This window comes from Branchiostoma belcheri, unplaced genomic scaffold (genome assembly GCF_001625305.1).
Source record: "Branchiostoma belcheri isolate BF01 breed outbred unplaced genomic scaffold, Haploidv18h27 scaffold2, whole genome shotgun sequence".
Taxonomy (NCBI): Eukaryota; Metazoa; Chordata; class Leptocardii; order Amphioxiformes; family Branchiostomatidae; genus Branchiostoma; species Branchiostoma belcheri.
The window spans coordinates 9,759,160-9,783,613 of record NW_017803490.1 but is presented as its reverse complement, the minus strand read 5'-3'; the positions used below and the strand labels follow the sequence as shown (position 1 = coordinate 9,783,613).

Sequence of the window (24,454 nt, the reverse complement as noted above, 5' to 3'; positions counted from 1 at the left end):
AAAAAAAAAAAAAAAAAAAAAACGATAAAAAAGCCTAAAAGCACGCCAAAAATACCTTAGGCGAGACATTTGTTTTCAAGATAAATGCGGAAAGGATAGACTTATGTGTGATGTGTGTTGGGTATCACTCTCCAAGCAGAGGTCTGGGTTTTGGGTTTGGTTAAAAAAAAATCCAGTGCAAAAAAGAAACCCCGATAAAAAAGCCTAAATACACGCCAAAAATCTCTGCTTGGAGAGTATTTGTTCATCTTGTTTTCAAGATACATGGGGATATATAGTAGCCTCTACCAGGCTTCGGGAGGCGGCTGGAAAGAGTAGAAATTGGCCAAATAGAGAGATAACATGCCGGGGGATTTCAGGTCCGCTGGAAAGTACAGTTTGCCTGGAAGAGGCTAGCCTCCACAGCATGCCAAAAACTGGGGGTTTGAGGGGTCTTCATGGTGTTTGGTAGCTTTTATGTGTTATTTTCTGATTGCATATAGACAACATAGCCGGCCTGGTTGAATTACCCCCAGTTCTATAACTATAGTATAAGCCTGCTACGGAGGCTAGGTAGAGGCTAGATAGTACTCTCCAAGCAGAGGTTGTGGGGGAATGATCGTTAGCTTTTTATATATGGCCGTTTTTTTTGGTCGCTACCCCCGTCGGTGGCCGGCGACCTTCTCTAGCTAATGGATACTGCCTGGCCAATTTGATACTGTCTTTTTGCCACCGAAAGAGATCTGCTTGGAGATTAGCTAGCTAGCTAGAGTTATGTCATGTGTTTGAGAGAGGGGGGGGGGCAGTTTTCTCCTTGTGTGAGAAATTAGAGGACAAACTGTACCAGCTGACACGCAACACCTTCCCGTAATCGTTGGCTAACTCGCCATTAACTCCGCTCAATCTGTTTCCTTTGTATCCTCTGATCGCGATGATAAGGACCTTTTTGTTGTTGCAGGTCCTTTTGTTTATCCTCACATGCCCCGCGTTTTTACCTGAACAGCCGGATGCCACCGATAATTTCGACATCTTCCGTTCAAGATTATAACATAGCCTCCGTAGCAGGCTTATAGAACTATGGGGGATTGGTGGTCTTCGGCTGTTTTCTGATTAGCCTCCGTAGCAGGCTTATAGAACTGGGGGTTTGGTGGTCTTCAGCTGTTTTCTGATTAGCCTCCGTAGCAGGCTTATAGAACTGGGGGTTTGGTGGTCTTCGGCTGTTTTCTGATTAGCCTCCATAGCAGGCTTATAGAACTGGGGGTTTGGTGGTCTTCGGCTGTTTTCTGATTTAATAGCCCAGTTCTAAAAAAACGTGGGTAAATTCAACCAGGCCGGCTATGTTGTCTATATATTATGCAATCAGAAAATAGCACATAAAAGATCCCAAAGATCCCGAAGACCCCCAAAACTACCCTCCAACTCCAAGCAGAGGTTCTTGGGGAATGATCATTACCTTTTTATATATGACCCTTCTCTGGCTAATGGATACTGCCTGGCTAATTTGATACTGTCTTTTTGCCACCGATCTGCTTGGAGATTTACCCCCCAAACTCCAGTTTTTGGCATGCTATGGAGGCTACTGAGCTTTTTTTATTCCCTCCCGGTGGCTGGTTAATGTACAGGCATCTCCCTAGGCGCTATAAGCAGTAAAGTCACCTTGTTATGGTGTAATGGATTTCACCCCGCCAAATATGGGCATATAATTGTGGGCGTGGCCACGGTAGAATGGGCGCGGCTTCGCCCTACCGTTTGAAAATGACGTCATCAAAACAGACGGTTCCGTACCCGCGAGATATTTGGGGAAAGCCTGTTTCATAATTCATTTTTTGTTTCAGAATATATTCAAATTCCCGCGCGGCCGCTGGCTATTTTTGGTACACGTTCGGGAGGGGTTAAAATATATAAGAAAAGGCGGGGTTTGAATAGGGGTCAGGGTGACGTCATGTTGCCAAGGCGACGCCCTCCGGGCCAATGGGAGGGGTTAGCGGGTTGTCAATCATGTTGGTTGGCGCCTTTGTGAGTTCGCGCCATGCCCACCCACGGCGGGCCAATGGGCGGCCGCTGCCCCTGAACCCACGTGTCCCCCGCCGTTCGCTACACGCACTGCCACACTCACTCCGTTTGTAGCGGGCTTTAGTAGCGTGTAGACATGGACGGACAGAGCCAGCAAACCTCCGCAAACAGCCCCAGCGAGGAAGCAAATGACCCAGGGTGAGTATCCCGGCGCTACAGTCGGCCAGGGGAGCGGGTTTGCCCGCCGGTAACGCGAGGTTTGCCGGGGAGTTCGCCCGGCGGGGACGGGGCCGGGGTAGCAGCCGGGCCGGGGGGCTACCAGGCGGCTGGGACGCTAGCCCGGCTTCCAAGATGGCCGTCTGGTCGGTACGGAGCTGCGGATAGATCGGCCCCGGGTAGGGGTGCGTGAGTGGATGGGGGGCGGGCGAGCGTGCCGTCCCGCGTACAGACTTCTGAGCTGTTTCTGTGCTTCCACCGTGAGAGTTGTACCCTATCCCGGGCCTAGCTGCATCGCCCGATTTACCATCGGACCCCTTCTCGGTACCCGGAGTTAACAACAGTCTCACCGGAGCTTACCTAACTACTGTTGCCGTACACAAACTAGTCACTAACATCTCAACTTTCCCCTGTTTTGTTTTGCAGGAAAATGTTCATAGGGGGGTTGAGCTGGCAGACCACAGCAGGTAAGTTCGTGTGTTATATTTATTCATGGCGACTCGTACGAACGAAAACTGTGCGCCGATTTCAAAATCTCTCCGTCTCTCAATCGCTGATTTCCAAAATGGTGGCTGGCCGGTTTGTGTGTTTATTCTCACGTCTCTGTAACTAACTAACGCTTGCTTCTTGTTGTGTCTCCCCCTTACAGATAGCCTTAGAGAATACTTTTGCAAGTACGGGGAAATCAAGGAATGTATGGTCATGAAAGACCCGGTCACCCGTAGATCGAGGTAAGTTCACCGCTTTTGTTTTGACTCTGCCCTCCCCACAAAAAAACCCATTCATCCCAGGACCTTTCCGTAGCTGTCAGAGTAGCCAAGTTGATACACTGACATATTTTTTTGCCGTGCTCTCGTCTAGACTTAAAAAATAAAACAAAAATCGCACACAAAATACTCTACAAGCACGTCACATAGTCCAACTCTCTTGTTGGAAAAATTGTGCATGCAAGTCCATCCGTATCCAGCACACCATGACACGGTCTGACATTTAGCACTGTTGTAATTGTGCAGTTGTGTGAGAGAGAATAGAAGAAGAAGAGTACTAGCTTTGTAGTCGAGCTAGCTAAGAACCACACATTTCTATCCATTGTTGTTGCAGTGCCGTTTGTACTAATTTTGTTTCCATGTTTTGTTGTCTCTTTTTCTGCACCACTACAGAGGTTTCGGATTCGTGACTTTCAGGGACCCTGCTAGTGTAGATAAAGTGTTAGCCGTTAGCAAGCATGAGCTAGATTCAAAAACGGTTAGTATACAGTACGGTAGTTTCCCCTTATTTATAAACACATTTCCTTACTTACTTTGGTGGTGGAATTTGCTGACACTTGCTAGCCTCCACAGCATGCCGAAAACTGGGGGTTTGGGAGCTTTTATGTGATATTTTCTGACTGCATATTGACAACATAGCCGGCCTGGTTGAATTACCCACGTTTTTTTGAACCTGGCTAATCAGAAAACAGCCGAAGACCACCAAACCCCCAGTTCTATAAGCCTGCTACAGAGGCTAGACACTTGCCATATTTTCTACGTTGTATAAAATGTCGTTATTTATATATAAACTCACCTAATTTCTTGCGCTACGTTTCGGCTGATGTGTCAATTTCCCAAACAGTGTGAGAAAAACCAACTGTCGACTTTCGGTGCCAAGCGCCAGCGGCGATGTTTACATGGGACTTGCATGTAACTTATAATTTCCAGACAAGGTCTGGAGACAGAAAACACGTTTTCTTTGCTACGATAGGGGAGTTTTAACGTCTTCTGTGTGAAGTGTAGAGATTTTTTACTGTGTGTGTAACGCTACAAACTTGCAGAAGTACAACACTTGATCGCTATGTGTCTCGCTTCAATGCACAGATACGGACCGTCTGAATTATTGAAACTCTTTCCCTCGCCTGTATCGAAACTTTCTGCATATTAATGCCCGTTGCCAAGACCTACCAGCATGGATATGCAGTAGCTGTAAGAATTTTGTAATTATTTTTGCCTGGCGAGACACTAATTAAATTTCACTCGCACACAAAGAGTAGGGCAGTTTTCTGGCTCCCACATCGGCGAAAATTCACTCCGTTTTCCCGTCCCTTTTCTTCACAGATCGACCCTAAAGTCGCTTTCCCCAGAAGAGCACAACCCAAGGTAAGATTTTGTTCTTCTTTTTATTTTTCTGAACTGATTGTTCTGTTGTGTAGCTGATATGTCTGCGAGGTCTGGTCCTTTGTTTTTGTGCTGTAGATGTGCCGGTATAGGTCCCAAGGGTCGGAGGGTTTGACATACACGAGTGCAAAACAAACATTACCCGAGATAGACTCCAATATTTGCCCCGCATTTTCGCGAATTCTCGGATTTACTAGAACTTTATATTGTGTTTAACTGTGATTTTTAGTACCGGGTTCGGGTTGCGTTGTGTGTGTAGATTTTCGTGCCGATTTTCTGGGGGGAAATTTGTCAGGAAATGTTGTAGAAAAGGGGGTGACCTAGCCGCCTAAAGTTTCAGCCACCTCGCCCCAAATCCAAACAGATATTTGTGCCCCCGAAATTGTCCGACCAACACGAGGAGAAAAGAGCCGGTGTCGCCTTTCACCGGCCGGCCATTTTGTCCGCGGCTTACCAGCAAAGACTACCGGGGTAAAACTCGCACCCTGCGTCCTGTTTTGGGCGGACTTTACCCAGATAAAAGCCGCTAAACACCCAGTTTGACAGCTAAATTCCTGGGCTGGGCTAGAACTCGGTAGCAACGGGGCTATGTGTGCAGTTTTACCGGGCAGCATTCATGCCCACTCAAGCCTTCCCAAGCAGCGACCTACGCTGAAACTGGACCCGAAATCTCACACCACACAAAACTGGGCCACCTTTACAAAGCCTTGGGGTGGGTGTAAAGACAGACCTTAGGGCTTGTAGGTCAGCGTAGGGGGTCAGGATAGCCCTGTAAGGGGGGAAGGGGGGTTCTAGGGGGGCATGAGGTCATGTACTCTTGCCTAGACACCTCCGAACTGTGTTTATGTTTACTCACTGATTTGTACGATAGCAAACCGGATCCTAGCAAGTAACATCCTCCTCGGAACTTATTGCATAAATATTGCTTCCCTTGCCGGTGCTAGTACACCCAAAACTGGTGTAGAAATGTGGGCTGTGGCTAGCCTCCATAGCATGCCAAAAACTGGGGGTCTTTGGGAGCTTTTATATGCTATTTTCTGATTGCATATAGACAACATAGCCGGCCTGGTTGAATTACCCCCGTTTGTTTTAGAACTTGGATAATCAGAAAACAGCCGAAGACCACTAAACCCTCAGTTCTATAAGCCTGCTACAGAGGCTAGTTGGCTGTAGCCTTTTCTGGTGTGCAGGAATGTTTGTGTGCTCTCTGTCTCCCCCCAAAACCAGCCGCACAGTCGTTATTTTTTACCCACCTTTTATAGGCACTTTAATTTGGTCCCCTCCCAACAAGGTAGCGCCATGTTAATGCCCAAATATTCGGGGCTGAATTGGGGAAGGCAGTGTGGGAAAAACGGGTGCGGGTCAGGCAGTAAGAATGGCACAAAGACACAAAGGCTGCCTGTATCCCTGCACACATCATCTCAGCCAAACTAACCTGGAACAAAAGGAGCATTCTTCCCTCCCTGTGAGGGTTCAGTGGTTCCCGATTCACTCGCAAACACAGAGGAGCTTACTGCCACTTTCTGCTCTACATGCAGAGGATAATAATTCTTCTCAGACCAGAGCTCCGGCCAAGATCTGCGTATGGTCAGCAGACTACTAAATCCTCACTCGAAAACCTCGTACTAACTTTCACATAACTCGTCACTCGAAAACCTCACACTAACTCCATACTCTCACCTCTACTCCTCACACTTTCACACTAACTCCTCACACTAACTCTATACTCTCACCCCTAACTCTAACTCCTCACTAACTTTCAAACTTTCAAACTCCTCATTCGAACTCCTAACTCTAGTGCCTCACCTAACTCCTCACACTAACTCCTCACACTAACTCCTCACACTAACTCCTCACACTAACTCCTCACACTAGTGCCTCACACTAACTCCTCACACTAACTCCTCACACTAGTGCCTCACACTAACTCCTCACACTAACTCCTCACACTAACTCCTCACACTAACTCCTCACACTAACTCCTCACACTAACTCCTCACAGTAACTTTCACACTTACCCCTCACACCAACTCCTCACACCAACTCCTCACACTAACTCCCCACACTAACTCCCCACACTAACTCCTCACACTAACTCCTCACACTAACTCCCCACACTAACTCCTCACACTAACTCCTCACACTAACTCCTCACACTAACTCCTCACACTAACTCCTCACACTAACTCCTCACACACACCAAACCATAATCGGGTCAGCTCAAAATCTTCCCCCTCAGAAAAATAGACAGTGAAATCTGAGGGAATGCACCGTGTATGTTGAACAGACCCTTGCATGTTGTAATGCAGTATGGACTGGTATATATATATAGTATGGACCTCTGTATATTATATGGACCAGTTAAGGTGTAGTTGTATGGACTTAATTATGTAATATAGACTGCTGTATGTATGTGTATGTATGTATGTATGTATGTATGTATGTATGTATGTATGTATGTATGTATGTATGTATGTATGTATGTATGTATGTATGTATGTATGTATGTATGTATGTATGTATGTATGTATGTATGTATGTATGTATGTATGTATGTATGTATGTATGTATGTATGTATGTATGTATGTATGTATGTATGAATGAATGAATGAATGAATGAATGAATGAATGAATGAATGAATGAATGAAAGTTAATTATTGTGTATGTACTATGTTGTATAAGATATAATAAGACCAGTGTATATTGTATGGAGACCAGTGTATATTGTATGTAATGTATGGTGTACAGCGTAATGTTTGTTGTCCTATACTGTACTGCCTGAATACTCTACTCTCCAAGCAGAGGTTTGGGGTTATTTTTGGCGTCTTTTTAGACTTTTTTAAATCCGGGTTTCTTTTTCTTCACCCCTCCCAAAAAATTCCAGTGCAAAAAAGACACCCCGGTAAAAAAAAGTCTAGAAACATGCCAAAAACAACCCCAAACCTCTGCTTGGAGAGTACTGCTTGCCTGTTCAGTCCCCCCAGCTGTAGGTTAGAGCCCCTGGGCCAGTCTGGCTAATGCTATGCATTGTCTGATGTAAAACCCTTCGGCCCACTTAAAATGTTAGCCTCCGGGTCACTGAACAACGCTCGACAAATCACCAAGATTTAAAAACTCGTAAAATCTCGGAGCCGTTTTTTCTTTGTTAACGAGAGTAGCTGCCTCGTTATTTCCACTTTGTGGCGTTCATTACCACCTTAGTTATTCTGAATGCTTGGTTCAACGGCCAAGGGTAACCTTTGACCTGTTCTAGCTCAGATTTTATTAAAAATGTTCTTTCTTTCGCTCTTTTTTTCAGATGGTCACAAGAACCAAGAAAATCTTTGTCGGAGGCCTGTCAGCAAACACTGTATTAGAAGATGTCAAGAATTACTTCGGCCATTACGGAAAGGTAAGAACAAATCTGGTGTGTAATAATTATATATTCCTGTACCACATACATGTGTGCACACACACCATACGTATTACGCATGTGCGCACACATACTTAACACGCCACACACATTATGCGTGTGCGCACACACACTTAACACACCACACACACAGAGTAACGTTACACACATACTCCTTGCCACCCCAGTGTGAGATTTTACCACATGGCAAGCGGCTCAAACCAACTGTCCACACAACTGAACAAAAGGGTTTGGTAGAAGAATCAGGATATTTGCTCAGCTCCATGTGGGCTACAGAGAACTCGGCAGCCATTCCTGTGTTTACCTAGCAAAGCTGGAAGCATGGTCATTTGGGCAGGAGATGCTTAATTACCTGTGATGTTAACGAGGTTGGGTAGACTGTCAGCCGGATTCCTGGGGTTCAGTAATCTGTAAGGATCCCCACCCAACCTCAGAAGGGCAGTTCATGGTCTAACTACCACACCATAGCGGGTTGAACTCCCCAAAAATTAGGTGCACCGAAGACAAAACATAAAAATAAAGTAAAATACAAATGTATTAGCATTGCCAAATTGCCAGCCTTACTGCTCCTCTTGTGAACGTTTTAAACTCTAACTTCAAAATTTCAAACAAGTAATAAATCTTTTTTTTTTAATGATTTATTTCACATACCATTGTTGGAAGTACAGCACACAGTGTTGTGTACTTTTATTGTACGTAGCTTAGCCTTACAAAAATTTTTAAATGGGTCAAAAATTGGGTGCACAGCTCCAAGTTTAGGTGCACAAAGGTGCCCATGCACCCAGTATTTCAAGTCCTGGACTACGACATATAACAACCCTCCTGTGTGTCAGACTTGGCTAAGTGGCATAGTTTCTCTGTCTGCCGTATCAGTGTTCAGCTTCCATTTAAAAGGTGTTGGTGGTGCAGTGCAGTGTGTGCGAGATAGCCCCGAGTGGGCCTGACAGTGAACAGGGCTTGTATGGGGGGCTCCTGTCATCCCTGTGCCCTTATCAGAGGCCGTGAATGGGGGGTCCTTGTCAGTCCACTCCGTTATCACAGAGTTCAAGCCTAGGGTTCCCCTCTGCAAATACACCCAGCCCCGCGATCGAACCATAGAGCGGAAGTCTGGTTGGTACAGAGATAGGGCAAGCGTTTGGAGACCAGAGAGCAAATATCGGTTGTTTGGAGGAACTGTTGGCTCGCTGGGCCCGATTATTTCGCACCTACGGGTCATGAACAAACAGTCGTGAAAGTTTTACAGGTTCTCGATCGCCCGACGGTTCTGTCAGGAAGGTGTTAATGCGAACTGTTTGTTTCTCCCTGCTGGTGACCATTACCCCCCTCCCACACTAAACACACACCAAGTTAATTTGTTGGTTCTCAGATTTGCCTCTTCATTTTTTTCTGATTTGCAAAAAAAATAAAAAATCTACTCAAGAATGCTCATATTTTGCTCCCAAGAGTTGAGGAAAGTCTTTTTCTTCCTACTTGTTACAGTTTCTTCGTCTATCAATGAAGTGGTTTGATTATAAGTTAAAAATTCAATGTTTAGATATTAACCCGGCCTTTTGTGTTGACTTCATGGCTCCTTTCGTAGCATTTGGGGGCAATAGTAGTATGCCTAGACCTGTCTTTATTTTATTTTTTCGCCCTGTCGCTTCATATTTTTTTCAGAAAAAATCTGAGAACCAACAAATTAAATTCGTGTGGCCTAAACTACCTCAGTTTGTCTGAGGTGTTAAAATCACAGGTGAGAGTCCCGCGCTCAGGTAAATACACACCTGAATACACTTCAAGTGTTGGGGTAGGTTTTACCCGATAACTTTTCCCCCGGAGGTTTCCCCTCAGCCTTCTGCAACAAAAACATTAGTGTCCTAATTACTGATTGTCCAATTTGCGGTAATTATGATAAATTTTGAAGCCATTTTGAGGCTGTCACTCCGACTGGTTTTACTCCTAGTGAGCTCTGGGGTTGAGTACTGTAATTCCTGATTTTTTCACGGTACTGTTATGTTCACTGTCATTTCTGTACTGTAAACTTATCATTACAGTTAACAAATAATTCCTGGACTTTCTTTTTCCTGCACCTGTCGCCACCGTGAATATATACTAGTAGTTCTGCAGACATGTCCATTTTTCTCAGACCGCGAACTTTTGCTACCGTGAACATAAAGTGAATTACAGTAAGTCTAACTCCCCCCCTCAGACTCTAAGCTCAGAGCCGGTTTTTGTTCAATGTGGTGGTTTGAAATGTAGGTTTGCTCAGCTGAATGACATATGAAAAGGCTGACGTTCTGTTGATTTTGTGGTGCTGTTGTATGACTGGAATCCCCCCATTTTCTGTACTCGTGGCAGCCAGGTCTGGCTAGGAATGTCCAGTCAGGCTAAGATTATACATTTTGTAATATTAATTCTTATTTTGAGGTAAAGAAGTTTTCTTTTACACAACCAGTATTGTCTCTTACCTTGCTTACGTTTCAGTGTCTATCAAAGATTGCAAAGATTTTGCATACAAAATTACAGGCGATATGTACATTATTTTGTATAAAGCAAACCTTCAATGAAGTTCAAGCAGTCATTTTAAAGTAACAGGAACACTTGATAGCCTCCGTAGCAGGCTTATAGAACGGGGGTTTGGTGGTCTTCGGCTGTTTTCTGATTAGCCCAGTTAAACCAGGCCGGCTATGTTGTCTATATGCAATCAGAAAATAGCACATAAAAGCTCCCAAAGACCCTGAAGACCCCCAAAACGCCCAGTTTTTGGCATGCTATGGAGGCTAAACACACAGCCAGACATAGAAAATTAACGACACCTCCTGTGTTTGTGCTGTTTACGTGCTGTTTACATCCCTACAAGAAGGACCAGTTTGTGTTAGGTTTCTGAGAAGCTGTAGACAGAACAGTCCAGTCTTGTAGGTCAGGTTTCTCAAGGTGTTTATTCTGGGGCTTTCTTTATTTGTCACACCAAAAAGCAAACCTTACAGCAGGGATGAGACTCCCTGAAATGCAAATTGAGAAGTTTATTGCAAATCCATGCCCGAAGGATAATCACAAGTTACAAACATGAAAGAACATTGAAACAGAGTATAAAATAAGTTCAAAATGTACATAATAAAATCTAGTTGTCTAAAACTATTGCTATGTCTAAAACTATGTCTGAAGGGTTTGACTTCTCTCTGTAAAGAGTTTGCGTACAAAAATTACAAAATACAACGGACAAGACAGGCGATATCTATACATCCCTCATGTACATTATAATACATTATTTTGTACCAAGCAAACCTGACTTATGTACAGGTGAGGTTTAGGAGATATAAAGCATGACTAGTGATATGACAGTTCTTTGTAGCTGTGGTTTCCAACGCTTAAAACTGGACTTTTCTTTCGATTAACCAACTCCAGTCTTTGTTAAGGAATGAGCAATCCACCGCTTCTATGACGTCATGTTAGAACTAGAACTTAAGCACATAGAACATGTGACTCAGTAAGCAGTGGATTGTAAGTGTCAAAACGGTGTGTGTTCAGCCTTGAAAAAAAGGCAGATTTTTAGGCCAGGTTTTGGATAAACGTTAAACCGGATTTAGAGAGAGAGAGAGTTTTGGGTTTGAGGATGTGTATGTTTAGCCAGAGGAACGGCAGATTTTTGGGTAAAGATTCTGGTTGAATTTTTAGTGTGGACGTTGAATATTGGGAACATGTAGTGGCTCTGACAAAGATCCGGCTTGTCTGGTGTTTAACTGAAGGAGTTCAGTACACAAGGATGTGTGTTTAACCACGTAACGTAAGGCACGTCTTTGTGCCAGGTCTGTGTGAGACTGCGCTGTCCAAATGCGTACACACAGTTCTGCCATGACAGAGTTCCTACTATGATGGTGTTGTAGGAGTTCAGATCCAACCATATAAATTTATAATAGTAACATGGATAGCTTAGAAAGGCACGTCTTTGTATCAGGATTGTGTGAGACTGGACTGTCCCAATGCGCACACAGTTTGACTTTGGCCATGACAGAGTTCCTACTATCCTGGTACTGTTGGAGTTCAGAGACAGTCATGTAGTAATAACAGGGTCGTGTGTTTAGCTTGGAAAATAAGGTCTTTGTACCAGGTTTGTGTGAGATTGGACTGTCAAAGTGAGTACACTGTTAGGCCAGGGCTCAAAATATTTTTCTGTAAACTCAGGTTCATGTTCGGACATAGGGGGAGAGTGCTCGCAATCTAGGGGGGTCCAGGGACAAGTTCTGATTTTTCAAAGCCTTTAAAAACTCAATTTCCCACATTGGATGTCTTTATATTTTTACCCAAGATGTTTGTCAATTTTGTCCCGGATTGGTTTGAAAGTTTTTCCGTTACACGCCACAAAAACGGGTGCTAGCATGAGCCCTGCTTTGCATCCATGACAAAGGTCCAACTGTCCTGGTGTTGTTGAGAGTTGAGAGCCGGCCAGTTTATCTGACGGGGATTTCCTACCCAGCGTGCCCCAAAGATCGTTATCACCACATCTCCTAATTAGCCCTAATTGTGATTGCAGAACGCCCAGGGTGGGAGCCAGGGTGGGAGGGCTGATTACGTGTACAGTAGCACTACAGTAGCCAGGGGACTGGGGAAGTAGGGAGGCTCACAAATTCCACCAGTATAGAACCGTACAACCATGGAGGTAGAAAACCTCCATGGTACAACCAAACAACCAAATACTGAAAACAACTACGGTAGCTTCAGATACACCTACTGTACAATAGCACCACAGTAGCCAGGGGACTGGGGAAGTAGGGAGGCTCACAAATTCCACCAGTATAGAACCGTACAACCAAACAACAAAATACTGGAAACAACTACGGTAGCTTCAGATACAAGTACTGTACACTAGCACTATAGTAGTCAGGGGACTGGGGAAGTAGGGAGGGTTACAAATTTCTACTGTATTTTCAAATCCTATCACCAAACTACAAGACATGATACTGGAAACAAATAGCTTTAGATACACATAGAAAATTACACAAACAGTAGCACCACAGTAGACAGGGGACTAGGGAAGTAGAACCAAACACAAAATACTGGAATACTAGCTTCAGATACACGTACTGTACAATAGCACTACAGTAGCACCATAGTAGCCAGGGGACTAGGGAAGTAAGGAGAGTTACAAATTCTTCCAGTATTTTTGAACCGTACAACCAAACAACAAGACATAATACTGGAAACAACTAGCTTTAGATACATTAAGAAAATTACACAAACAGTAGCACCACAGTAGCCAGGGGACTAGGGAAGTAGGGAGGCTCACAAATTCTTCCAGTATGTTTGAACCGTACAACCAAACAACAAGACATAATACTGGAAACAACTAGCTTTAGATACAAGTACTGTACAGTAGTACTACAGTAGCCAGGGGACTAGGGAAGTAGGGAGGCTCACAAATTCCACTACTACAACCAAACAACAAAATACTGGAAAAAACTTCGGTAGCTTCAGATACACGCACTGTGCAATAGCACTAGAGTAGTCAGGGGACTGGGGAAGTAGGGAGGCTCACAAATTCCACCAGTATAGAACCGTACAACCATGGAGGTAGAAAACATGGTAGTGTACAACCAAACAACCAAATACTGGAATACTAGCTTCAGATACATGTACTGTACAGTAGCACTACAGTAGCCAGGGGACTAGTAGGGAAGTAGGCAGGCTCACAAATTCCTACTGTATGTTCGAACCGTACAATCTAGTTTTGTACTAGTAGATTGTTCGGCCACCTTATATGTTGCTGTAATGTTTTGTCATGTCTTGTCAGCAGGACAAGCCCTTTGTAATAGCCACTGGCTAGTTGGGCTGTCCTGGCTGTGAGGGTTGAACAGCCAAACTGATAAATAAAATAAGAGTTACAGGAACAGTAGCATCCTTAGCCAGGGGACTAGGGAAGTATGCAGGCTTACAAATTCCTCTAGTATGTTTTCGAACCGTACAACCAAACAACAAGACATGATACAGGATACAACTGGCTTTAGATAAGCAATAAATAAGCTTCAGATTAAGATCATTAACTGTAAACAAGCTTTAGATAAGCTAGATTGCTGTATATATCTCACTATCACATGGTAAAACAAATTCCACCACTGCAGTACGTTTGAACCCTACAGTATAACCACCAAACAACCTATAATCATAGAAGCGAAGAAGCTAAACCTGGTGTGTTACGACGAAGGGTGGTTATACCGGCTATACCGATACAGATACATACTGCCATGTCAAATAAGGGATTGAATAGCTCATAATTACATGGTTCAACGTGTTCATTTGTATACAAACAAAACTGCAGAGTGTCCCAGATTTTTTGCATTGAACAATAGTGTATAATAATTATGCTTTCTAGCGATACGAGTTGCTCTGTGAGATACAAGCATTGGTTACAGCCCCCCTCCCCAAAGCTACTAGTAGTACTACATTACATACAGAATGTCAGCTGTAGTAAGGCCCAAGTTAGCCTCCGTAGCATGCCAAAAACTGGGGGTTTTGGGGGGTCTTTGGGAGCTTTTATGTGCTGTTTTCTGATTGCATATAGACAACATAGCCGGTCTGGTTGAATTACCCCCGTTTTTTAGAACTGGGCTAATCAGAAAACAGCCACCAAACCCCCAGTTCTATAAGCCTGCTACGGAGGCTAATCAGAAAACAGCCGAAGACCACCAAACCCCCAGTTCTATAAGCTTGCTACGGAGGCTAACTAAGGCCCAAGTATAGTCCAACCAACTCAAAGGCATGACATCGCCACCAAGCTGCAACAATGATCTTATTATGTTCTGGCATTTAGATATTAAGAATACAGTGTAAACTACGATACATTTAACATCTTTACATTATATAAACCTACAAAATATTTGGGTGCACTGGTGCACCAACAGAAAAAAACTAGGTGCACAGCTGCAAAATTGGGTGCACTAAGGTGCACATGCACCCAGTATTTCCAGCCCTGCGTATGGTATCCATGCTAAGGCCCAAGTATAGTCCAACTCAAAGGCATGACATCACCACTAGTGAGTGTGTAAACACAGGACAGACACACCCAGCAAATGTTGGGAACTCCCTGCAATTACGGCAAGTCTTTATCGGTAATGGGGGCTCAAATCCACCCCGAAATGTCAGCGTTTATGTGGGGCGAGATTTCACGGTCGACGCGCCTGTTTTGGTGTGAAATATCACGGTTTATGTACCTATATTTGGTGCACTGTAACGGGGAATAAACACGCTGGCACATCGGCCCCACAAACTGACTAGTCATAATGTGCAGTTTCCTCAATTCATTCAAAAATAAACCCTGACTGAGGGTGCAGCAAAACCTGGCTTGTATGTAGATAATAATTTCACCTTGTAGTCGGCACTTTGTTGTTAGCTCTGAACTATTGTTGAACAAAAACTTATGTATAATGTAGTATATTGCTCAGGACTTGCCCTGTGTGCTTACTTGTATACTATGTATGCCCTTAATAATTCTCCAATGGCAATACTGGATCTTTAGGTGGCTACATGACAGTTCAAGACAGTACAAAATTGGCAAGGCAGTATCCAGTATATGCCAGTGTTTGGGTTGTATCTAGGGTTGTAGTACTGTAGGCTAACTAGCCTAGATTCTGTTCTGTAATGCTGTAATGTCCCAGACCGTTGCGGAGTCTCCAGACTGTTGTGGTGTCTGTATATGTAACACAGAATTGTTGTAGGTTGTGATGTAGCTGTAGCTGTAGCTGTAGTTGTAGTAGGTTGTAGCTGGGGTTTTGGCTCTGTAAGTGTGTGTATAATGGGTGTAATGTCCCAGACTGGTCCAGACTGTTGTGGTGTCTGTGTGTGTAACACAGGCTGTGTTGTAGTTGTAGCTGTGTAGTAGTTGTAGTTGGTTGTAGCTGGGGTGTAGTAGGTTGACTAAGGTTGTACCTACTGTTGTAGGAGGTAGGAGGAGCACAGTGTTGGCTCTATAATGGGTGTAATGTCCCAGACTGTTGCAGTGTCTCCAGACTGTTGTGGTGTCTGTATGTGTAACACAGGAAGTGGGGATCCCTAACACGTGTGGCTCCCAGACTCACTGCCTCCCCCTCTGGCCCAAAGTGGTCCCAGATGACTGAGTGGGGAGGGGGGCAGACCCTGTGGCTGAGACAAGTCAATCTGAATTAGCACTTTCGCTCCTGTCACCAGTTACGTAGCCTGGGTGCCAGGCTGTTGTTAGGGCCAGTATACAGGCTAGCCTGGGTGCCAGGCTGTTGTCAGGGCCAGTATACAGGCTAGCCTGGGTGCCAGGCTGTTGTTAGGGCCAGTATACAGGCTAGCCTGGGTGCCAGGCTGTTGCCAGGGCCAGTATATAGGCCAGCTCCTCGGCTCCAGGGCTAGCCTGGGTGCCAGACTGCTACCAGGGCCAGTATATAGGCCAGCTCCTCGGCTCCAGGGCTAGCCTGGGTGCCAGACTGTTGCCAGGACCTGTATACAGGCTAGCTTCTCTGCTCCAGGGCTAGCCTGGGTGCCAGACTGTTGCCAGGGCCACTGTACAGGCTAACTCCTCGGATCCAGGGCTAGCCTGGGTGCCAGACTGTTGTCAGGGCCAGTGTACAGGCTAGCTCCTTGGCTCCAGGGCTAGCCTGGGTGCCAGGGATGGTATACAGGCTAGCTCCTCAGCTCAAGTTTTGTGAGTTGAGATTTGCCCTGGGAACAGCCTGTTATCCAGGCTACAAGCCTCGCGTCAGTGACAGCTCTGTGGGTTCAGACTTGTCCTAGGAACAGCCTGATATCCAGGCTACAAACCGTGTGTCTGTGACAGTTTTGCAAGTTCAGCCCAGGTTCCTGTGTGTACCTGACTAGCAGCAGGGTTCTCGCCTGTGTGAGCGTTGGCTTGCGTTGGTCTGCGTTGACCCTGGGAACAGCCTGATATCCAGGCTACAGGCCTCGCGTCAGTGACAGTTTGGTGAGTTTCAGACTTGCCATAGGAGCAGTCTGGTATCCAGGCTACAAACCGTGTGTCTATGACAGTTTTGCAAGTTCAGCCCAGGTTCCTGACTGGCAGCAGGATTGTTGCCCGTGTGAGCGTGGGTTTGCGTTGGCCCGTGGGTTTGACTGATGCGAACCGTGTCAGGTCTGCCTTGGTTCATTGTCAGACCTCGGAATGCATGATGACGTTGTTACTCTGCCTCTGCCGCCCCTGTACTGTTAGGCCCAGGGAAAAAATGTTGTTTCCTGTTTCCCGACCGACCCTAGCCTTTTTTTTTGGGTAGACCCCAGCAAGGGACATAAATTGTTAGCTCCGTGATCTGAAAATGTTGTACAGTTGCTTGAGTAACTGTATTTTGGCATTGTACAATCGGTTTCCCAACATTGACATTGAAAATATGTGACCTCATGCAAGTTTTACTTTGTATTTACTCTGTATTGTATTTAAGTGCGATCACTAGAGATTGCCTTGGCTTCTTGAAGTTCTTTTCCCCCAAAGTTGAAGGGCAAGTGAAGGCATAGTTCTACACTGTTATTTGGACCCCTACACTGTCTTTCAACCAGCGTAGGTGTGTTTTCTTTTGGAGGCAGAACCTTCTGACCATTCATCAATGAAAATGAAAATTTGACTGAAGAATGAAGGTTTAACAGGGGGAAAACAACAACCCAAAGTTGGCTTCTTTCCCCCAAAACCTGAAGGGCAGGTAAAGTTCAGACGTATCGCCGTGCAGGAAGTGGGGAGGTAACCACCGTGCGATGATGGAGAAATCTTACCCGTCTGGGCGAAACACTTTCCACTCTTGTCTAGTGCTGTGTACCGGTTCACTGGACCGGTTCTGGACTTGTAAAAATGTTAAGGTTCAAGTCCAAAAAACCCTAAAAGGCAAGAACCGATTTCAGACTTATTTAAATAAGAAACATGTCACATCCTCCTTTTCTTTCCAAACCACCTAAAACCTTCTGTAGATTGCAAAATCTGTGCTGCAAAATGAAGAAAACATTGCCATCGGGCATCGTCAAGTGTCGGCCTCCATGTTATGTGGCTAAAGTTTTGCCCATACAACATAGCAAGGTTGGCAACATGCAATTTTGTATATGCCATGGGTTTAGGTCCGGACATACAAGTCCGGAACCGAACCTAAACCTCTGGACTTGAATCCGGACCTGAACCTAAATGTGGGTTTAGGTACACAGCACGAGTAAACCATGCGATGACTGAGAAACTATATCCGTCTGCCCAAAACACTCTCCACTCCTGTCTAGTGCTGTGTACCCACATTTAGGTTCAGGTCCGGATTCAAGTCCAGAGGTTTAGGTTCAGTTCCGCACTCGTAAGTCTGGACCTTTAGGCATATACAAAATTGCATGTTGGCAACCTTGTATAATGTTGTTTGAGCAAAACTTGGGCCACATAACATCATAAATATGGAGGCCGACACTTGACAATGCCCAATGGCAATGTTTTCTTCATTTTTCAGCACAGATTTTGCAATCTATGGAAGGTTCTAGGTGGTGTGGAAAGAAAAGGGGGTATGTGACATGTTTTTTTTTGTAATAAGTCTGGAATCGGTTCATGACTTTTAGGTTTTTTTTTTACTTGAACCTAAACATTTTTACAAGTCCGAAACCGGTCCAGCGAACCGGTACACAGCACTACTATGCAGTGGGAAGCTAACCACTGTACGATGACTGAGAAACTATATCCGTCTGCGGGAAACACTCTCCACTCCTGACTCCATCCCGGCGTGTTTACCCCCAAACAGCTCGTGTGGACATGACCACTTTCACAAGAATGTCTGGCCAGGCGGCGTGTCACAAGACGCACCCGGCCCTTCCTTCCAAGAATACTTACAAGCAAGTCTGCAGCCTCTGGCAGCCAGGAGGAGGAGGCAGGGATCGAAATTAACCGTGGTCCGATGGCCACTGAAATTTAGGCCAGGAAAAATAGTCGACATCAGAATGTCAGCCTTTCTTTCGTTGATCAGGCATGTGTCCCTGCTTTTAGCTCCCAAAAAGCCCCCAAATTTCTTGAGTTTTCTGCAATTATATAGCGCGCCTGGCAGTCAGAACGTCAGCAAAATAAAGTTGTTGTCATTTATACTTCCCGAAAAACAGGTTGGAATCGTTCAACCTCACTTCGGGACAAAAAGTAGGAAAAGAACGTTGATTTCGAGGCTTGTGAGGTTTGTGTGTGAAGACTACTGTTCTGTATCTGTATAGCCAGTATTGTATTAGGTACTTAATAGTTTGGATGCCCACCAGTTTATTAGTCATTTTGCACATCATGCATAGTCTGGACATTTTTCTGTTGTAGACGTTAGCTGTCTATTTACCCTGCCTGTCACCGCCCGAGCGAACCCCGTCATCGAGATAATTCAGACATTGCCGACATTCCCAGCATTCCCACCTCTAAACTCTCCAAACACAAGAACCAGGGGCTCCGCATGACCTTCAGGGGCTCTGTCCGACCTTCACACACACCCGGTTAACGCGCCGGTCACCCCCGGTTACACGTTTCCTTGACAACAGACCTGGGGCGAAAAGTTCGTTTCTCTTTTTTGACCTGGTCATTCCTACATCATCATCATCAGTACTACTCTAAAGAAGTGCAGCTCAAAGTTTAGTTTCCAGGAATGTTGGTCTAACAAATTCATGTCCTTCTAAACTAGTTTCTTTCTATGAGTTTCTTTTTTTGATTTTGGTTATCCCTACCCTATAGATAACTACAATATAATTATTTATTTATAAAATCATGCCCAAAGCCAAATTACACTTGTGCATTACAGTAACATTAAGGTATGGAGAATATGCAACAACATAAGGCGCTACATTTACTATTATGGAGTTTCTTCTTTGAAACACAAAGTCTTATTATATAGCCAAGTCACATTGAGTCCAAGTTTATTGTGTAACAGTTGTAACAGGTACAATACAAGACAAAACAAAATGTTGTACAATTTGACTACCAGGTTATTACATTAAACTTGTACAATCTACACTTCAATTCTAAAACATACAGAACTGCTATAACTAACTGTCCTGGTCACCCCTACTATATAATAGTCCCCTCACACCTCTCAACTCATTAGGAGTGATAATTAAACTCGTTAGCAGGTGATAATTAGACTCGTTTGGAGCGATAATTAGGAACCCCATGCCTCCCTGTAACTTGTGTAGGAGTGGGTGAAATGTAGCTGGTAACTGCCATGTGTGTTGGGGTGAAATTCTTCAGTTTTGGGACAGGGCAGATTGTTACAGTTGCCAGCCATTCTGATACATGTATCTTTTATTTGCATAACCGGTAAACCGCCTTTTTTAGGCGTAACACACCAGTTTTGTACATGTAAGTACAAGCTGCGTGAGACCGGACTGTAAGGTTTGAACCACTCGCACCGGGAAGGTCCCCTACTCTTTTCCTTTACTGTTGTTTTTTTGTAGACTGTCAATCTGAGGTTCATTTATTTATTTTGTTTAGTAGATCTGTATTTGTTACGCATCTCTATTCTCCTGGAGTCCACAGTGACATAATACAAAGCACAACAATGGATATTACCCCCAAAGGTGGCTTCAGTTGCCTAGCGATGTCCACCACGCGTCTGCTTGATTACGCCTGTGTTTCCCGCCCCCCTCCCACCTTTGTGTGAATGACCTACTTTCCAGTAATCCACATTCTGCCCGACCAGAGACCTTTTCTCAGTGGAGCAAAAAACCGAAGCTTGTCCACCGAACAGAGTTAGTACCTCTGTTATCCCTAGCCTCCATAGCATGCCAAAAACTGGGGGTTTTGGGGGTCTTCAGGGTCTTTTGGAGCTTTTATGTGCTATTTTCTGATTCCTGATAGCTGGCCTGGTTGAATTACCCACGTTTTCTGAACTGGGCTAATCAGAAAACAGCCGAAGACCACCAAACCCCCAGTTCTATAAGCCTGCTACGGAGGCTAATCAGAAAACAGCCGAAGACCACCAAACCCCCAGTTCTATAAGCCTGCTACGAAGGCCATGTTATCCCCACATTTTACCACCATTAGAGGATCAGCTTGAAATTTGTAATTCATAAAACAAACCGCTGTGATAAACCCAGAATTCAGCTCCACACTGTCAACAGAAATCCATTACCCTACAGTCGGGTTAGACACAGAAAAACCGGGGTGCGTATTGTTACAGGTTCGACACACAGGAACCCGAGTTTCTGCCCCTGCTTTTGTTGGACCACATTAGGACAATCCGGCTACATTAGGGTCACGTGTAACCCTACCATGTTCTATGGTAACTGGACCTGCTAAAACACACCACGTCTGTTTGCTTAGCCTGGGCCTCTGGGGGGGAGATGCTTCACTTTATACTAGTACCTCAGGCTCAGATGTCTGCTAAGATAGACTTCTAGGCTCCTTGCAAAAGTCCTTCATAGTTCTCACTAGACTGTTTGAGCGTAGGGACCCTCTATGCTGTGATTTGAACCCCCTACGCTGTGATTTGGACCCCTATGCTGTGTCATTTAGCCCCCTACACACTGTTTCAACCAGCGTAGGGGTGTTTTTTTTGGGGGGGGGGGGCAGAAGCTTCATAAATCTTTCAAAAAATAAAAATATAAATTTAGAATGAAGCTATAACAAAGGTAAAACAAAATCTGTCCACCAATAAGCATTATACATCTTTTTTTTCTTGGGTGGTATATTGGATACAGCCATACCAATTTGACACAGTCTTGCCAGTTTGATACTGTACTAGCTACCAAAAAACCTGCTTGGAGATTGTAATTTTTCCGACTACTCCAGGATTCGAGTAGAGACCATATAGGAAGGAAATCCAGTGTATTTGATAGTACTATTTCTACAGCAGTGTGTTGTGTGTAGCCCACTGGGGAAGGTTCTCTATTTATATCTTCAGATTGTGGTTGTAAAACACCAGCTGTAGGTTGTATTTTATAGCACCAGGAACAGGCATGAATGGGGCCAGCGACTGCCTGTACTCAGTTGTACAGTATGTCATAGTTTTGTAGAGTGTTCAGCCACCTTAAATGTTGCAGTAATGTTTTGCCATGTCTTGTCAACAGGACAAGCCCTTTGTAATACTAGTAGCCACTGGCTAGTTGGGCTGCCCTGGCTGTGAGGGTTGAACAGCCAAGCTGAAAAATAAATACGGTATACGGTTTTGTGGCTCAGAAATGAGCGTGATGAAGGAATCAGGACATTGACTGAGAAGTGTTGGAGTAGCTTCCATAGCAGGCCAAAAACTGGGGGTCTTCAGGGTCTTTGGGAGCTTTTATGTGCTATTTTCTGATTGCTTATACTAGACAACATAGCCGGCCTGGTTGAATTACCCCCGCTTGCTATCTTTTGAACTAAAATGTCCGAGAACCAACAAAATGAATTGGTGTGGCCTAAACACAAATTGGATACCACCATATGAACAAATATTAATGCTAAGTACAAAATCATGTAAAATTCCGTTAGACAGGGTAATGTTAATCAGATATTAGAACTGGTCGTAGATAATATGAATATGAATCTATGCTACAGTGATAATCTAATAAAACCATTCAAAATTCCACTTGACAGGACGATTGGCAAACAATACAGAAGGAAAAGGTCCTGAAAAATCTGAATATGAATACAGTGCTCTCCTGTTATTTGCATGGACGATTTGTCAGGGAATTTTATTCCTATAACAGGTTTAGTCCAATAACCTTAGGAGAGTCCACACGACCGACAGGGAGGGGAGGTCAGTTGGTTATGGATGATACTGGGCTGGGGCCAATTGAAACAACCACAAACATGATGTTATTGGTATTTATATACTCACTTTCACCCACAACTACATACATGTACCATATTCTAATCTTCAAGTCGCATTCAGAAACTTATAATGAACAGGGCTAACATGGAGATAGAAGATCAGACACATTCCACCTTTATACTGTCTACCCCTGTGTTGGGCAAAAGCTTACCAAACCTAAAACAACAGCCCAATCAAGGACACCAAAAAGGAACAAAGGACTTCTTCACACAATCATCATTGAGTGATTGGGAGTTCTCACCTGTCCAGAAGGAAGTGACAACAGAGAAAGTGTATGACAATGGAGGGTGCAGGGGTGATAATGAATGAATAACAATGGACTTCATGCGGATTTGCTGATGCGCAACAAATTACATGTATTTCTTTCACGTACTTCTGGGTCAGTGTGCCATTGACTTGGAAATATTTTAGTCCAATATCAGGTTAAAGTCATAACAGCTCATGCAATTATGCCATGCAATTTATAATGTAGTGAATGGGAAATGGTTTGGGTTTTCAGAATTTTATGCAGATCCCAGGTTTATGCCAATATCAGTGATGCAAATAGTTGGTGAGCACTGTAGTTCCCATTGTTTACCTACTGTCTGGTGTGGATCAGTGGGCAATTATTTCTCTACTCATCCTATAAAATAGTCCAAACCTGGAACCTACAGCTGATAGTTCTGCCTCCTTTACAACATGAAACATTGAGATGAGTTCATTTCAGTGGTAGAAATACGTTTCTTTCAACGTTCTGCAAAATTGCAGTTGAGTCAAAATTTTGTTGTGGAATTTGGAAACACTTTCTTCAAAATACACAAGCCTACAAAATACTACAACCTTCTCAACTTAGTAATACAAAATTACAGATTGTAGGATTTTCCTTCTGCAGTATTGTAAATCTAGAATTAAATGCAGATGGGTATTTCTAACACTGATTTATTCACATATATTCTTAAGAATTGGGCAAAAGTAGTTTCGCATTCGGCCTCCTTGCATGTAAATTGTAAGTACAAATAGAACTAGCACCAACGAAAATAAGACAGTAAGGATAAGAAGAGAACCACATAAACAATCTCGTGTACAAATAAAAATCTAATCAAGTAAAACAATCAGAGTAAACATCTAGATAGTCGTTCAGACAAAATAAGTCCAGCTCCTCTGTGCTACAGGATGTATAGGTACTGATTGTTTAATATTTAAATAGAGGTCATCACAGAGGATATGTTTTCATTGTTGGGCAGTGTTCGTATGATGCAGCCTAAGCCAGTCCGGATCCACTGTCATGTAAGCTTCATAATGAGTGACTCATGTGTGCCGTGTGGTTATATAAGGCCACACCAATTTAAGTTGTTGGTTCTCGGATTTTTTCAGAAAAATATGAAGTGACAGGAGGAAAAAATAAAAACAGGTCTAGGCATTCCATTATGGCCCCAAATGCTACGATAGGAGCCATGAAGTCAATACAGAAAAGGCACTGCATTTATAGATGGCAAAACTGTAACAACTAGGAAGAAAAGGACTTTTCTCAAATGTAGGGGCAAAATATGAGCATTTTTTAGTTGATTCAGAACCAGAAGTCTTCTTTTTTGCTTATCAAAAAAAAAATGAAAAGGTGAGTCCGAGAACCAACAAATTAAATTGGTGTGGCCTAACGTGCCGGCTTGTGTAGGGGCTAGTTTTGATGGTCGAGGCTGTAACTGTTCCTTCCCTGTTAAACTCACAAATTGCTTTTGTCAGAGGGGGAAATTTTATCCATGTCGGTTTATGTCATTATATTTATGGGAGTAGCGAGGCCAGGCTTTACGACAGGCTAGTGTGATCGGGAGGGTAGGCAGAGTGACTGGGATTTTTCCTAGCTACACAAAGCCTTTTCTTTTACATAAGGCCACACCAGTTTAATTTGTTGGTTCCCGGATTCGCCTCTTCGTTTTTTTTCTGATTTGCAAAAAAAAAAAAAAGAAAAAT

The 24,454-nt window shown here is 44.0% G+C and overlaps 1 protein-coding gene across 13 annotated transcripts in view; it reads left to right on the top strand.

Moving 5' to 3' along the window:
* Positions 1 to 2,018: 2,018 nt before the first annotated feature.
* Positions 2,019 to 24,454, top strand: part of LOC109468848 (RNA-binding protein Musashi homolog 2-like) — a 137,015-nt gene continuing 114,579 nt past the window's right edge. For 5 of the 13 annotated variants that reach the window (XM_019767201.1, XM_019767200.1, XM_019767198.1 and 2 more), the window contains exons 1-6: positions 2,019 to 2,190; positions 2,635 to 2,675; positions 2,858 to 2,939; positions 3,369 to 3,453; positions 4,299 to 4,340; positions 7,659 to 7,751. In XM_019767201.1, the coding sequence (XP_019622760.1) occupies positions 2,129 to 2,190; positions 2,635 to 2,675; positions 2,858 to 2,939; positions 3,369 to 3,453; positions 4,299 to 4,340; positions 7,659 to 7,751 (405 nt within the window). In that variant the 5' untranslated portion in view covers positions 2,019 to 2,128. The remainder of the gene's footprint in view (positions 2,191 to 2,634; positions 2,676 to 2,857; positions 2,940 to 3,368; positions 3,454 to 4,298; positions 4,341 to 7,658; positions 7,752 to 24,454) is intronic. The other 8 variants (XM_019767204.1, XM_019767195.1, XM_019767205.1 and 5 more) reach the window with 2 other exon arrangements.